Below are 15,028 nucleotides of genomic sequence, written 5' to 3'. Positions count from 1 at the left end.
TGCTGTTTTTAATAAGCCTGGCCTGCAAGGAGTTAAAATATCTTTACTTCACTTCCTTTGAAAAGGAACTGTACTGACTATACTAAATGGGACAATTGTTGGATGCAGAGAGGCACAGAGATAAAAGGACATGAGAGAAATGGGCTTGTGGAGGTTAACTTTTCAAAAGCCCAAGTTCATTCACTTTCAAGTTCTTGCAGCTGTGTGTAAATTGTGTCCATGTTGGTTACTTTTCTAGAGTAACTGCAGAGACGGAGTGGAACTTAGGAAAACTTCCTTCCTTCCAAAATCCCTGATCTTGGACATTTTACAGTGTTTCGAGTTTATAATGTTTGGGGGATGAGGAAAACCTAGCAACTGATGTTCCTTCTGATGGCATCAGATGGCGATGATGTGTGTGTGTAGCACTCTGTGGGGAGGACAGAATGATGAAGGCCGGGCGTGCACAGGCAGACTTCCATATTGGTTCTTCTCAGTTGGAACTTGGAAGAGTTAATGTGACCTTGTTTCTGGTATACGGAATTGCTATGGTGGGACATGGAAATTGAGGTCAAGTGGTAAGCAGGCCTGTTGATAGCTTTGCTTTACACAGCCAAATCGAACTTTTCACTGGTTCATTTTGTTGTTTCTCTCAGGCTTCCAACTATGATAACAAGTAAGCCTAGATATCGTCATGAACAGTATGCTCCTCTGTTCACATATTGTACACCTTAGATAAAATCCTAGATCTTACTCCCCAACAGTTGGGTTGTTTTTTCCTCAAAGAAACTACCAAAAGAGCCACAAGAACACAAACACAGCCTTGGTTAAGTGAAGACAGTAAAACCTTGGTTTGCGAGCATAATTTGTTCTGGAAATAATGCTTGTAATCCAAAGCACTTGTATATCCAAGCAAATTTCCCCATAAGAAATAATGGAAACTCAGATGATTCATTCCCCAACCCAAACATATTCATATAAAAATGATTACAATACTGGAATAGAATACAAAATAATAAAGAAAATACAAAATATAAAGAAAAACAAATTAACCTGTACTTACTTTGACAACCTTCATGGCTGGTGTGAGGGAGACTAGAGGAGGGTTACTGTGTAGGATGACTTTCACTATCAGTAACAGAATCACTGCTATCTAGCGGCTCCATGGAATCTTTTTCTTTTGATGCAACTTTAATAAGGAACCTATCCAAGGACACTTGCTTTTGCCTCCTTTTGAGGATTTCGCTGAAATGTGACATCCCACTATTGTTAAACAGATTCATTGTTCACACGGCTACAGCCTTATTCGGGTGGTGCTTTTCTGTAAAATTTTGCACTGCTTCCCATATTTTACACATCTCCCTAATCTCATTTGAGGTGAGGGATTCCTCTGCCTTTTTTTCCTCCTCCTCTGCATACGAGACAAGATACAGACTTCTTATAAAATCTTGAAGTTTTGGCCACTCGCATACCTCATTTGACCTTCTCCACGATTTCCTTCTCAACTTCCACCATAATCATCTCCTTCTTCTTACCACGTTTCTTTTCAAACTTTTTCTGCATGGGAGCCATTGTATATGCTCGCATGGATGTTGACTACAGCACAGCATTAATAAACTCTTGTCATATACCATATTTAATGTAACTGGCAATAAGGCAGCAGAGGAAAGAGTCTATATCTGCAGGCAGCCTGACCTAGAATGAAGCAAAGCATTCCTAAGCTTACTCTTGTATGGAAAAGCAAAGGACTGTCCATAGGTGCTTTGAAGTGACAAATAATACACTATTGCCAGGTGTGGGCACCTTCCAGCGTTCTGATAAATCACTGATTTCTGCCAAACACTGTGGTCTGAGACCCAGCATCTGACCATGGGAGAAGATCACCCACAGTTCCGCAGAGAGAGAGAAGAACCATTGGCTCAGTTGTGATAATGTGACATTCTACTTGTATTGCAAGACATTGCTCATTTATCAAGTTAAATTTTATTAGAAATGTTTGTCTTGGGGAACACTCGCAGAGCAGGTTATTTGCAATCTTTTACTGTATTTGTGAATTTCTGCCCTCAAACAACTCTTGAGCCTCCCCCTACACCAGATGTCTCAGAGAGAGAGAGAGACTTAGAGCAGGGGTGGTGTCCTGGTAAAGAAGGTGCCATGGAAAGGGGTCTCCATCCTCAGCACCTGGGACTCTTGGGTCAGAAGAGTGAGATACCTATATGATATTATAAGGAGTAAGGAAGAGGAATAAAGGTAATATGAGGGGACAGCACGGCCCTATTGTTACCCTTCCTGATATCCACCCAAAACACATTCCAAGGGTGGGGGGCATTTCAACATGTGGGGTTTCAGAGGCAATGGAGGGCATCGTGAGCCTGCTCAGCTCACTCTTGCCTAAAATTAGGAGGCCAAACCTTTTAAGCCATAATTAGAAATAAAGGTTAAAATTTCCAGTTCCATCAACCTGGAGCAGTAAGCAAGCATAGAATCTTCTCCCATTACATAAATATTGTGAATAATTTTTTTTTTAAGCGCTGGAAATACAGAAAGTGTTCAAAGTTATAACAGTAGACTCCTGCTCATGACACTATAGCCGGAGCGGTTTACACTTGGATGTGGTCCTAGGGGAAGGGACTGTCATTTTAATCCTCATGCAAGGACAAGAGACAGCACCTTGGGCCTATGTGAGGAGTGAAATATTTACATAAAGCTGGAATTCTTAAAGGTGTGCACAGCTCTGTGTGGGGACTGAACAGCTCTACCAGCTCTCCCACAGAAGTGGCAAGGAAGCTTGCTCTCTGCCCAAGCTCTGGGTAGAGGCCAAAAAAAATCTCCCCAAACAAATGAAAACCCCAAGACATGAGTGTGCCAAACATGAGTATGGAGTCTGAATTTACCCTACCCATAAGAGAGGGAATCCCCCAAAGTAATTAACAGAAAAAAAAAACAGTTTAGTACTTACATTTTGGGGGCCCAGCAGAATATCAAGTACAAAACTATGCTCTAGAGAAACATCCACAGTCCAGGAGCATAGGAATTCCACAGGAGACTATTACTTGCTGAAGATGCCCTCGGATTAAACTGTATAAGCAACGAAGGAAATGAAACATGGGAGAGAAGAACAGTGTGTACAATACACAGGAAACATGACACTCCAAAACAAAATATAAAAGTAGGACAACTTAAAAGACTCATATGGCTTTTTTTTTAATTTTTATTTATTTATTTATTTTGAGATAGAGTGTGTGAGTGGGGGAGTGGCAGAAAGGGTGAAAGAATTCCAAGCAGGCTCTGTGCTGGCAGCATGGCCCAACGTGGATCACGCTTGAACACACAAACCATGAGATCATGATCTGAGCCAAAATCAAGAGTTGGATGCTTAACCAAGTCACCCCTGTGCCCCAAGACTCATATGACTTTAAAAAATCATATGTTTAAAGAATAGAACACAGGGGTGCCTGGGTGGCTCAGTCAGTTAAGTGTCTGACTTCAGCTTAGGTCATGATCTCATGGTTCGTGGGTTTGAGCCCCGCGTCGGGCTCTGTGCTGACAGCTCAGAGCCTGGAACCAGCTTCGGATTCTGTGTCTCCCTTTCTCTCTGTGCCTAGCCTACTCTCACTCTGCCTCCCTCTCTCTCTCTCTCTCTCTCTGTCTCTCATACTCTCTCTCAAAAAGTAAATAAACAAAAAAAAAAAATAATAAAAAGAACACAACAGGAAAAGAAAAGGATTCACTGTTTTTAAAAAGAACTTAAGAGAACTTTCAGGAAAAAAAAATACAGCAATTAAAATTAAAAATCAGTGTGGTTGTCAGAAAGTTTAGTAATTGGTAGGAAATTGCCTACAAGGCAGGCACAGCATATAAGTTTCTTTTTTTGTAGCTACAGGCTACAAGAGTGCAACCATACAGTGATGGCTAGAAAGAGCCAAAAACCCAGCAGCTCTCCCAGTTGGCGGTGATGCTTCCCGAATTTCAAGTGCTGATAAGGACACCACCTGCCAAACAAGCTGCTTAAACTGAGTGAATTCAATAAAATAGATTATTAGAAAAATGAAAGGAAAAAAAAAAAGAGACATAAAACTTTAAGTCCAAAGTATTTGTTATTAGGTTGAAGAGTCACAACATTACTTTGGCAAAAGATAAAAAAAAAAATTTCTAAATGTTCACTCTCCATTTTTCACTTAATCTCATCTCAGACCAACGATAAAAACTCACAAATGGCGGTGCTTCCCAAACTTTGATGAGGCACCTGGAGAGCTTACTGAAAATGCAGATCCTGATTGAGTAGGTCTGTGGCAGGGTCTCAGAGTCTGCGTTTCCAACCAGCTCCCAGACAACACTGATGCTGCTGTTCCCCGAACCTCACTTGACCAGCAAAGGACTATCCAAAGACTCTAAACATGCACCCGCCTGCTCCCGGTGAGTGGTAACAACCTCCCAGTAAAGATCAATTTCCTAGGCCAGTTCTCAGGTGTTCCATCCCCCTAACTGACCTACCTGAAATGTGTTCCTGCAGCAGGTCAAACGGCGGGAGAGAAAATGATGGACCTGGGTGTTATATTTAAGGAAAATCCTGAGAACGAAGCATATAGAGTTAGGTGGATGCAAATATGAAAGCGGCATTTTAAAAACTTGGAGAAATAGAATGTAAAAAACATAATAGGACTTCTGGGAGAATTGACTGGAATCGAAGGAAAAAATGTGTCTTTGAGCAGAAAAGGTGGACCCAACCTTGAGCAAAAAAATTTTTTAATAAAAAATCACCCAGACACAAAACTACAGAAAATCAAACAATGAGTAAATCTTAAAGGAAACAAGAAAAGACAGATTATTTATATGGGAACTATATTTAGACTGAAAAAAGCATCTTATCAGGAATAAGAGTCCAGAAAACAATGAAATCTACCAAAAAAAAAAAAATTGAGAGAAAATAGCTTTTCAGCCTAGAATTTTATACTCAGCAAAAATCATCATTCAAAAGTGAGGACAAAATTCACATTTTCAGACAAAGACGAAAAATAATTATTATTCTCAAGACATCTCTCTCACGCACACACACATTAAAGAACGTGTGTTGTTAAGGAGGAAGTTGAATCCATACAGATTGAGTAGGAGATTCAAAAAGCAATGGTAAAGAAAGAATTGGTAAGTGCATAGGTCAAACTAACTAAAATCAAAATAAAAGGAAATTATATGGTAGTATCATTTACATAATTTATCAGGTGCAAAAATCTTAAAATAATATCAAATTGACCAGTATTGTATTAAATTAATAATAATACATTACAGTAAAGGAAGGCTATTATCTGTTTATTCCAGAAACATAAGGATGGTTAATGTTTAAAAGTTGGTCCATTCACGGGCTCCTGGGTGGCTCAGTTGGTTAAGCATCATACTTCAGCTCATTGGGATCTCGCAGTCTGTGAGTTCAAACCCCACATTGGACTCTGTGCTCAGAACTCACAGCCTGGAGCCTGCTTTGGATTCTGTGTCTCCCTCTTTGTCTTCCCCTCTCCTACTCATTCTCTCTCTCTCTCTCTCTCTCTCTCTCTCTCTCAAAAATAAATAAATAAAAAATTTCTTTTAAAAAATAAATAAAAATTGATTCATTCAGGGTTGCCTGGCTGGCTCAGTTGGTAAAGCATGTGACTCTTGATCTTGGGGTCATGAGTTCAAGCCCCACATAGGGTGTAGGGCTTACTACAAATGGTAATAATAGTAATTGACTCATTCAATTCACCTAATGGACAGAATAAACAAGAAAACTATGTTCACCTAAAATGATGTGAGAAGTGTTTTATAAAATGTTAACCCATTTAGATTGAAAATACAAACTAGAGTTAGAGATGTTATTGGTCAGCTTCCAGTCAGGAGTCAGAAACAACACAATAATTTGAAAAAGGAAAATTCAGTATAAAAGAGTTATTAACTATATCAGGAGATTAATGAGGGATTGGCTAGTAAGTAGTAAAGAAGACTCTGAAAAATACAGGATAAGCAGTTATAAGGAGCAGCCACTATCCCTTATACTGAAAGCATATGAGAAAAAGTTCACAAGCGCACAGCCAGGCACACCAGGGCCGTGATCCAGACCTTGTTGGAGAAGGCACAGCCATGACTCACTGGATGGTAGAGAGGTCAAGGAGTTTCCATGCCAGCAGAACTCACTGGAAATCCACCCTCCGGGGTGCCGAGGGACACCATCCACAGAGAGGTGCCACCACAAAGCAGCTCTTATGGAACACCAGGGGGAAACATTCATGGAGCCGTGCCTCACTGGCAGGCAGCACTCACTCCACTGTGAAGTCACCTGAGAGGATGCTGCAGGAACCTGCTGGCTGCTGGGTGCCCCCGACCTTTGAGGAGCCAGGTGCTGGAGAAGCCACCTGTGTTGTAGGAAGAAGGCACAGGAGAAGCCAGGATCGCTGCAGGAGGCAGGCATTGGAGAAGCTGTATGCATGGCAGGATTCTGGCAAGAATGGCACACTACATGAGGAAGAGCAGCATCTTCCCCTTGCAGTGTCTCTCCATGCCATCTTTTTTTTTTTAATTTTTTTTTCAACTTTTTTTTTTTTTTTTTTTTTTTTTTTTGGGACAGAGAGACACAGAGCATGAACAGGGGAGGGTCAGAGAGAGAGGGAGACACAGAATCGGAAACAGGCTCCAGGCTCCGAGCCATCAGCCCAGAGCCTGACGCGGGGCTCGAACTCACGGACCGCAAGATCATGACCTGGCTGAAGTCGGACGCTTAACCGACTGCGCCACCCAGGCACCCCATCATCTTTTTTTTTTAACGTTTATTTATTTTTGAGAGAGAGAGACAGACAGACAGAGTGTGAGCAGGGGAGGGGCAGAGAGAGGGAGACACAGAATCAGAAGCAGGCTCCAGGCTCTGAGCTGTCAGCACAGAGCCCGACACAGGGCTCGAACTCACAAACTGTGAGATCATGACCTTAGCCGAAGTTGGACGCTTAACCGACTGAGCCACCCAGGAGCCCCCTCTCTCCACACCATCTAATGACAAAGCTGGCAAAGGAGAAATATTTACAAGGTCCATTCCCGTTATTGCAAAGCAGGCAATAAAGGATGAATTTGAAGCTGAAAGGCAATAAGCTGATAGCTGCACAAGAGGGAACTTCTTAACCTGATATAAAGGAAGCAACTGGAAACCTTTGGCAAAACTACTGATGGAAAATTAGGAATATTCCTTTTAATCAAGTCGAGAAAAAAATGCATCTTGTTATCACTTCTGTTTGATCGTAAACTGGAAGTCCTCCCAATGCAATGAAAACAGAAAAAGAAATGAGAAGTATAAAGATTAGAAATGAATAAACACGATTAGCAGGATTTGTGCACAGTGTGATTGCCCACATAGAAAACTTCAAGGAATACACAGATTATTAGAATTAAGACATTCAGCAAATGTGGCGAATACAAATCGATATGTTTTAAAACTACCCATCCTTATATATCAGCAAAACCTAATTAGAAAACATAACTTTTAAGAAGAAAGATACCTTTGGTAAAATTTATTTACATAGGTATTTCAAGTTATTGCTCTCTTTCCAAACATTGGAATGAATAAATTTTAATCAGGACCTAACTCATGATTTCAGAAAGTGGTTTTCCCCTTCTTTCCTTCCTTCCGTCTTTATTTCCTTCCTTCCTTCCTTCTTTTCAATAGTCTTGTTCACAGAAAGAAGACACAATGTTTTACAATGGTTTATCTTTACTTTTCAAGCCTTATTCTATATGAATGAGTGTGTGTGTGTGTGTGCTTGTGTGTGTGTAAATCTAATTGCCATTTCAGATACTGTGCAACTTCCCATCTCACCGATTCCTGGAAATGTCATCTTTCTGTTCACTTTGGTATATGATGTCGTTATTGCTGTTAAATTTTAAAATAGCATGTTTCCAAGAGAGGTAACAGTGTGTTAACCTTAGAGCTTAAACTGCTAGTAGTATTGAAGGCACATGTTCAGGTACTAATTGTGTGGCATTTGGTTGCTTCTTTTCAGGGAAACTTTTAAAAGCAGAATATATCCTGAGCAGTCTAATAAGCAACAACGGAGCAACAGGTAAGGTGCTTTCCTATCTTCACAACGACCTTCACCTGCAGTCCCTTCTGGAGTTCTAGTTTACAAGCACCCGAATGACCTAATAGCTGCTGTAGACTAGATGTCTCCAGAACTAGCTAGGACTGACTTTGCCATTAGTGAATGAAGTGGCTTTGGTCAAGGAGCTTATTTCTCTGTGTCTTCATTTTCTGTAATTAAAAATGAAAACAAAACAGAACAACCAAAGCTCCTAAACTTCTGGGCTTATTGTAGAGTGTACTATCTAAGAACAATATGCTGTTAAAGCAGGTAACTCTATGGGCCTCAGAAGGGGCTCAGTAGTAGCCTTTAGGAGAATTGTAAATGGAGATAAAGTCTGTAAGTTGAGAAAAATATATTTATGGCTTTATGTATTTAAATGGTTTGGAAAGTAAATTTGATTTTGCTATGTATGTACTTTCAGAAAAACTTATTTTGAAATGGATTTCTTTCAATATTTAATCATACATGAAAGGAAGCAAGTACTAATAGTTGGGCAACAAATCATTTATTCCTTCAGATATCTTGTCTGAAATTCTGGGCGTTAAAGACAACAAGTGTCCCAGTAAGTTGAACACAACCTCCAGTAGACTTTTAAGCTCAGTCTGCTTGGATATAAGGTCCCAAGCACCTTGAAACTTGTAGACATTCCAGTGGAGAGGCGGTTTGGAATATCGATATTGACCACATACCCATCATTTGTGTCCACCATCACTAACCTATGATATACACACTTCCATCTTCTACACCACATATGCAGATGCGCACACACACACACACACACACACACAGATTAAAAGCTGGGGAGAAAATAGAAAGGGTGATGTGACAGAGAATCAAGGGGGTATAGTAATGAGTTTGATTCTGTTTTTGGTGTTTGACCACTGACGGTTTTCAGACTCCAGCCTTCTGCCACCCACTCTGTCCCACAACTGGACAGGCTGGGGCAGGGGGCAGGGTTGCTTTTTGGTTTGTTTTAAACCTACTCAGCAGTAAACCAGGCATAGCTTGTGGGAGACTTTACCCCAGCCCACACCCTAATCACAATAAAAACCAAAGCCACTCACCACTCTCTTCACGCAAGTCAAATGAACCAGCTTGGTTGCCTGTCTCCTCTCCTCAGAAAGACTCATTATGTGAGTACTAAATCTTTTCATATCTTGGGGTGTGTATGTGTGTGTGTGTGTGTGTGAGCACGCACAACCATCAGTCTCAACCTACAAACTAAATTTTGGGTGGATGGGAAGGATCCCACCCTCCATTAGGCAACCACAAGACAGTGGGGTAGTACTATGGTAAATCAATCTGGGGGGCTTGGACGCAATAGCATTGAGGCTGAGACCTGAAGTAGAAGGAGCTGGTCTCCTCAGGAACCATGCCATGGCAGAGCACAGTCAGTTGGGAGACTTGGAGACCAGACAGGAGTTCAAGTGAGAACTAGGATTCTCAGTATTCACATACAAGTTCTGTGAAGGCTTGTATGTTATAGCAAGGAGTTTGGACCTTTCTCAATGTAGAGAAGAGATCGCCTCTCAAACCTGTATCACATGTGCTCATGAAGGCTTCGGTGAAATTAGTTTCTTTTTACCAGGCTCTTTACTTGATAACTAGGAGCTGAAACTACTTTTCTTTTTTCCCTCTTTTGTTGTAGGTACCTGGCTGTACCGAAACGAAAGTGACAAGATCCTGGTGCAGTCAGTCTGCATACAGATCAGAGGGCAAATTCTGCAAAAGCTAGGTACGGTCATCAAACATTCGCTGCTCTCAGGGCTCATTTACAAAGTCTGGCTACGAGATATTACTGTGGAATTTTCTCATTGTATCTGGTTCAAATTGCTAATCCTCACTTAGTTTCCTCATCGAAAAGAAAATGACATTTCAGATCCCAGGAGTGTTACGAACATTAATAAAACAAAATATTTTCTGTTGAATTGTGTTAAAGAAATGTACAGTTGTACACTGTGGTATTAACCGTAGGATTCTTGGTAATAATTCTGGCATCTGACTTTCAGTTCTACAGGACTCTATGTGATAAGAGGGACACCTTATTCTAAACCACCCTGACACCTTACCCATTCACTCCTCAGAGGGCATTCCTCAGGTTGTAAGGCAAAATTTATAGAATGCTAGTTGTGCTTTATTTTTTTTTTCTCTCTTTTAATGTTAAGGGTATACCTTAAAAAAAAAATGCCCTTAAAGCTCCCAAAGGATGGTTAAAAGGAGGGAAAACAAACAAGGAAAAAAGATAATACGGCCAGCAATTACCAAGAGCTCTGTGGTAATAGGCTCAGAACTGTTAGACCTCAGGTTCAGATGGGCCACGAGGCAAGTACACCTGAAATGCGTAGAATGCTAGTTGTGCTTTAAAATGCATGGCCCTACCCTGCTGTTTATGGTCCATCAGTCCTGAGTGGCTTGCCAACAGCCCACGAAAGGGTCTCTGGCACTGTCCCCACAGACAGGGCAACCTGGTCATCAGAGGTTCCAAGGAGGGGTCCTGAGGAGGGACACAGGGCAGCGGCTATGCTGTCAGCTGGAGGGAAGAAGGAACTACTGGGGAGCCGCTGGGGGCCCTGTGGGCTTCTTAGACTGTCCCCAAGCCCTTTGCTCACCTGAACATGGAAGACTTTAAAAAACAACAAAAAGGAAAAATAAAAAGGAGCTGCAGGTGCTCAATTACTTAATTAAATAAAATGCAAACTAAGGTGTTTGAAAATGTTAGCATAGAATGGTAATTATTCTTGTAAATACTGTATTTAATTATTTTTATGTTAATGTAGTATTATATATGATATGTAATATTTTTTACTGTTTTCCTGTGAAAGGGAAGCATTATCTGTATTAAATCAGCTGGAAAAATATGTTGCTGTTTTTCCAGCAGATTGGCATTTGCTGATTGCTCTCAATCTAATCCAGCCCTAAATTTTCCTAACGGGAGCCAGTGAATCTTCTTTCTGTATTAGTTTTCAAAAGTATTTTCTAGCACAATGCACAGATACTAGCAGTTTGTCTCATCTCTCTCCCTTTTTTTTTCAGGGATGTGGTACGAAGCAGCAGAGGTAATATGGGCCTCAATCATAGGGTATTTGACCCTTCCTCAGCCAGATAGAAAGGTGGTTTATCTAGTGCTTTTTTTCCTCTCCTATCCTACATTTGTCTTTGGATGATTATCTCCTTGTGGCATAATGCAGTGTATTGTTTATCAATTTTATTGGTCCTATTTTTATTGATTCTACATGGGCATAGGACCACGAACACTTGGTAATTTCCTCTTGTGTCTTGCTCCGTCCCCATTCACAGCCAGAATCCTGGCATGTATGTAGTGTTTTCACATTTATTTCTAACTATCTTTTTTTTTTAATTTTTTTAAATGTTTTTATTTATTTTTGAGACAGAGGGAGACAGAGCAGAGTGGGTGGGGAGTGCAGAGAGACAGAGAAACATAGAATTTGAAGCAGGCTCCAGGCTCTGAGCTGTCAGCACAGAGCCCGAAGCGGGACTCGAACTCACGGAGTGTGAGATCATGACCCAAGCCGAAGTCGGACGCTCAACCGACTGAGCCAAATCTATTTATATTTTTATTTCTATTATTCACTTATCCATTTCTTTTATTATATATTTAGCCTTTGCCTGATTCCACAGCAAAGTTGAGATAACCAAGCTGCTTATATGTAAAATCATTTTCCCTCCGTTGAGTGAGCAGACTCCAATTAATTGTTTATGTGGCGTCTTTATCCAAGAAATTTGAGAGGCACCATTTGCTTTCCTACTTAATGTTTTCATTCTCTGTACCTCTGTAAGAGTATTCTCCTCGTTAACTGGAGCACTGGGTTATCACCTGTATCAGCAATGCCACCGCCTACAACCCTTTTACCACACAGACAGAATGGGATGCGAGGACGCATGCTTGGGCCAATCCTTTAAGCCTCTAGCAGTATGAAGAAGTTAGTGTTGACAGTCCAGTAAAGCCCAACTAAGAAATAGCTGTGTTTACACTCAGGATCTGATGATCTTTCAAGCCTGTGGCATCCAGTTTAGAAGTATTTCCACTGTCAGAATAACAAGAAGGAAGAGGAGGAGGAGGGGAAAGAGGAGGAGGAGGGAGAGGAGCAGGAGGAGGGGGAAGAGAGGAGAAGCAGAAGCAGCAACAGCAGCAACAATATTTAATATGGAGGACTAGTCATGGCCTTCAGGCCTTGAGATGAGACCAGTAATGGACCTTGAATTCCTAATCTGTGTTCTGTTTGTATTTTTCTTACAGGGTATTTCCACATCACTAGGTATACTGGCAGACATCTTCGTTTCCATGAGCAAAAGTGATTATGAGAAGTTTAAAAACAATCCACAAATTAACTTGGTAATTATCACTTGGTCCAGAATGGCATCACCTACAAAACTGCCAACGTTCTTGGTGCTTGGTTTATCAATCTCATTCTCTTTCCGGGAGTCAGGGAGCACAGTGTCTCCCCTCTTCAAGTAACATGAACAGTCCTGGGGACAATTTCTATGGTGTCCTATTTGGCTTGATTATCTTAGCACTTAGCACAGTACCACACATACAGAGGGTACTAAAAAAATTAAAAATGACAAGTAAAAGAATGAATAAATATCATCAAAGTGATAAATGCTTTGAACCCCACTGATTTCTTTCAGAAAGAAATCAGAAAAATAAACTGAGGTCCAGACAAATTAAGTGACCTCTAATTCAGATTATCACAGAATTCAGTTTCCACACTTGGCCCATCTCAGTGATAAAGTAAAGGGATAACAATTATAAAACTTTAATTACCCTCTGTTCAAATCAGAGCATCTGTCACTTGTCTAGATTCTTATTCTTAATAATGAGGGTTACTGGGGCGCCTGGGTGGCTCAGTGGGTTAAGCGTCCAACTTCAGCTCAGGTTATGAATTCACAGTTTGTGGGTTTGAGCCCTGCGTTGGGCTCTGTGCTGATAGAGCAGAGCCTGGAGCCTGCTTCAGATTCTGTGTCTCCCTCTCTCTGCTCCTCCCCCCTCCCCAACACTCACGCTCTCTCTCTCTCTCTCAAAAAGCAAACATTTAAAAAAATTTAAATAATGATTACTAATTTTTATATATTCCTTTATGATTCAAAAAGTATGTGAGTATATGTGTGTGTGTGTGTGTGTGTGTGTATATATATACACATGTATAAATGTATATGAGCTACACAAAACCCTGTGAAGTAGGTAGAGCAAAATATATCATTCCGATTTTAGAGAAAAATAAACTGAGGTCCAGACAAATTAAGTGACCTCTATAGTTTGCACACTAGGTAGGAAGGAAACTAGGAGCAGAACTCAGGTCTCTGTCCAGTTTGGAGCATCAACATAGACATTGAGCTGCTCTCCTGCACTGCACTGATACTGAAATTATTTTTTTAAGTTTATTTATTTTGAGAGAGATACAGCACAAATGGGGGAGGGGCAGAGAGAGGGAGAGAGGGAGAATCCCAAGCAGGCTCCACGCTGGCAGGACCGAGTCCAATGCGGGGCTCAAACTCACAAATGGTGAGATCATGACTGGAGCTAAAATCAAGAGTCAGATGCCTAACAGACTGAGCCACCTGGCACCCCGATATTGAGATTTTTAATAGTATCACAAAGATTGGCATTTTTTGTTAAATACTAAAGTGACAATAGTAACCGTACTTAATAGTAATGAGTGTGGCATAAGAAGGCTTGCAGCTTGCTGCTGACAATCTGAGTTTTAACAAAATGTTGCTTGTGCTGTCAGACCAACACACGAGAAAAGGGTTATATCTCTAGTTCAGTGAAGTTGTCTCTGATGACTGTTTAAAATTGTAAACTGCCAGGGCACCTGGTTGGCTCAGTCGGTAGAGCATGTGACTCTTGAACTCAGGGTCATGAGTTCAAGCCCCACGTTAGATATAGAGCTTACCTTAAAAAAGAAAGGAAGGAAGGATGGACAGAAGGAAGGAAGAGGAAGAAAGGAAGAAAGAAAGAAAATTTTTAAAAAATTGCTAACTGCCTCCCCACCCTGGAGCTCCTTGACCTTTTCCTGCTTTATTTTTCTCTTGACTGTTTGTCACCATGTCAGATAATATGCATTTTAGTCATTTTGCGTATTGACTGATCCCCTCTGCTCAATAGGAAGCAAGCTTATTTACTGCAGGCTCACTGTCTGCTATCTCCTTCGTGTTTAGAACAGTGCCTGGCACATGGAGGTTCTCAATGCATATTTCTAGGATGAATGAATGAATCGTAATTGCTGTGAAATCATACATTAAAAGGCTCTTTGCCAAGAACAGTGCAGAAATCATCAGCTAATTTGGCTGCAAAATGTGGGGGATTTCTGTGAACAAAGAGTTGCATGATCCTGCAGAGAAACTTGTGTGAATTATTTTGCACACGTTAGGCCCACTCTGGGGAGGGGGGGGGATGGACTGTGTATGGGTGTTGGGGGATAGGACACTCAATTCCCTAGGGTCCTTTGAGATGCTTAACTCTTTCTTGGCACTGTTCGGGTGTCGTTGTGGTAAAGGGCAGCGTGTGTCCCTCAGAATCCTGAAAGAAAAGTAAAGGAATTTCATAGCCTGACTTTTGCTAATGGATAAATAATTGTCAACACAACACTTGGCCTGTTTTCTCACAGGGTTTGCTGAAGGAGTTTGACCACCATTTGCTGTCAGCTGCAGAAGCCTGCAAACTGGCAGCTGCCTTCAGTCCCTACACACCCCTCTTCGTGCTCACGGCTGTGGTAAGCAGGGTGCAGCCCCACACTCTACCTCTCCCCAGTGATGGAAGCTACCAGTGAGAGGAAAAGGGCTAACCTAAAGTAGGCTTTGTGCACTTCATTAGAGAATTGTAATCAGACCTCATGTTGGAAAGGTTTTGTCAGTCAGGGTAGTGACATCCTGGTGGAAGCTAAATTAATTCAGCCTGCGGGTCTGATGTTGTCTGCCTGAGGCCAATGGTT

The 15,028-nt window shown here is 41.2% G+C and overlaps 1 protein-coding gene across 5 annotated transcripts in view; it reads left to right on the top strand.

Annotated features, from left to right (window-relative positions):
- Positions 1 to 15,028, top strand: part of ALPK1 (alpha kinase 1) — a 126,466-nt gene that overhangs the window by 97,771 nt on the left and 13,667 nt on the right. For 4 of the 5 annotated variants that reach the window (XM_042935671.1, XM_042935669.1, XM_042935672.1 and 1 more), the window contains 5 exons: positions 7,995 to 8,054; positions 9,724 to 9,810; positions 11,109 to 11,185; positions 12,334 to 12,429; positions 14,705 to 14,809. In XM_042935671.1, the coding sequence (XP_042791605.1) occupies positions 7,995 to 8,054; positions 9,724 to 9,810; positions 11,109 to 11,185; positions 12,334 to 12,429; positions 14,705 to 14,809 (425 nt within the window). The remainder of the gene's footprint in view (positions 1 to 7,994; positions 8,055 to 9,723; positions 9,811 to 11,108; positions 11,186 to 12,333; positions 12,430 to 14,704; positions 14,810 to 15,028) is intronic. The other variant, XM_042935673.1, reaches the window with a different exon arrangement.

The sequence above is a fragment of the Panthera leo genome, chromosome B1 (assembly GCF_018350215.1).
Source record: "Panthera leo isolate Ple1 chromosome B1, P.leo_Ple1_pat1.1, whole genome shotgun sequence".
NCBI classification, from domain to species: domain Eukaryota; kingdom Metazoa; phylum Chordata; class Mammalia; order Carnivora; family Felidae; genus Panthera; species Panthera leo.
This window is presented reverse-complemented; position numbering and strand designations above follow the sequence as displayed.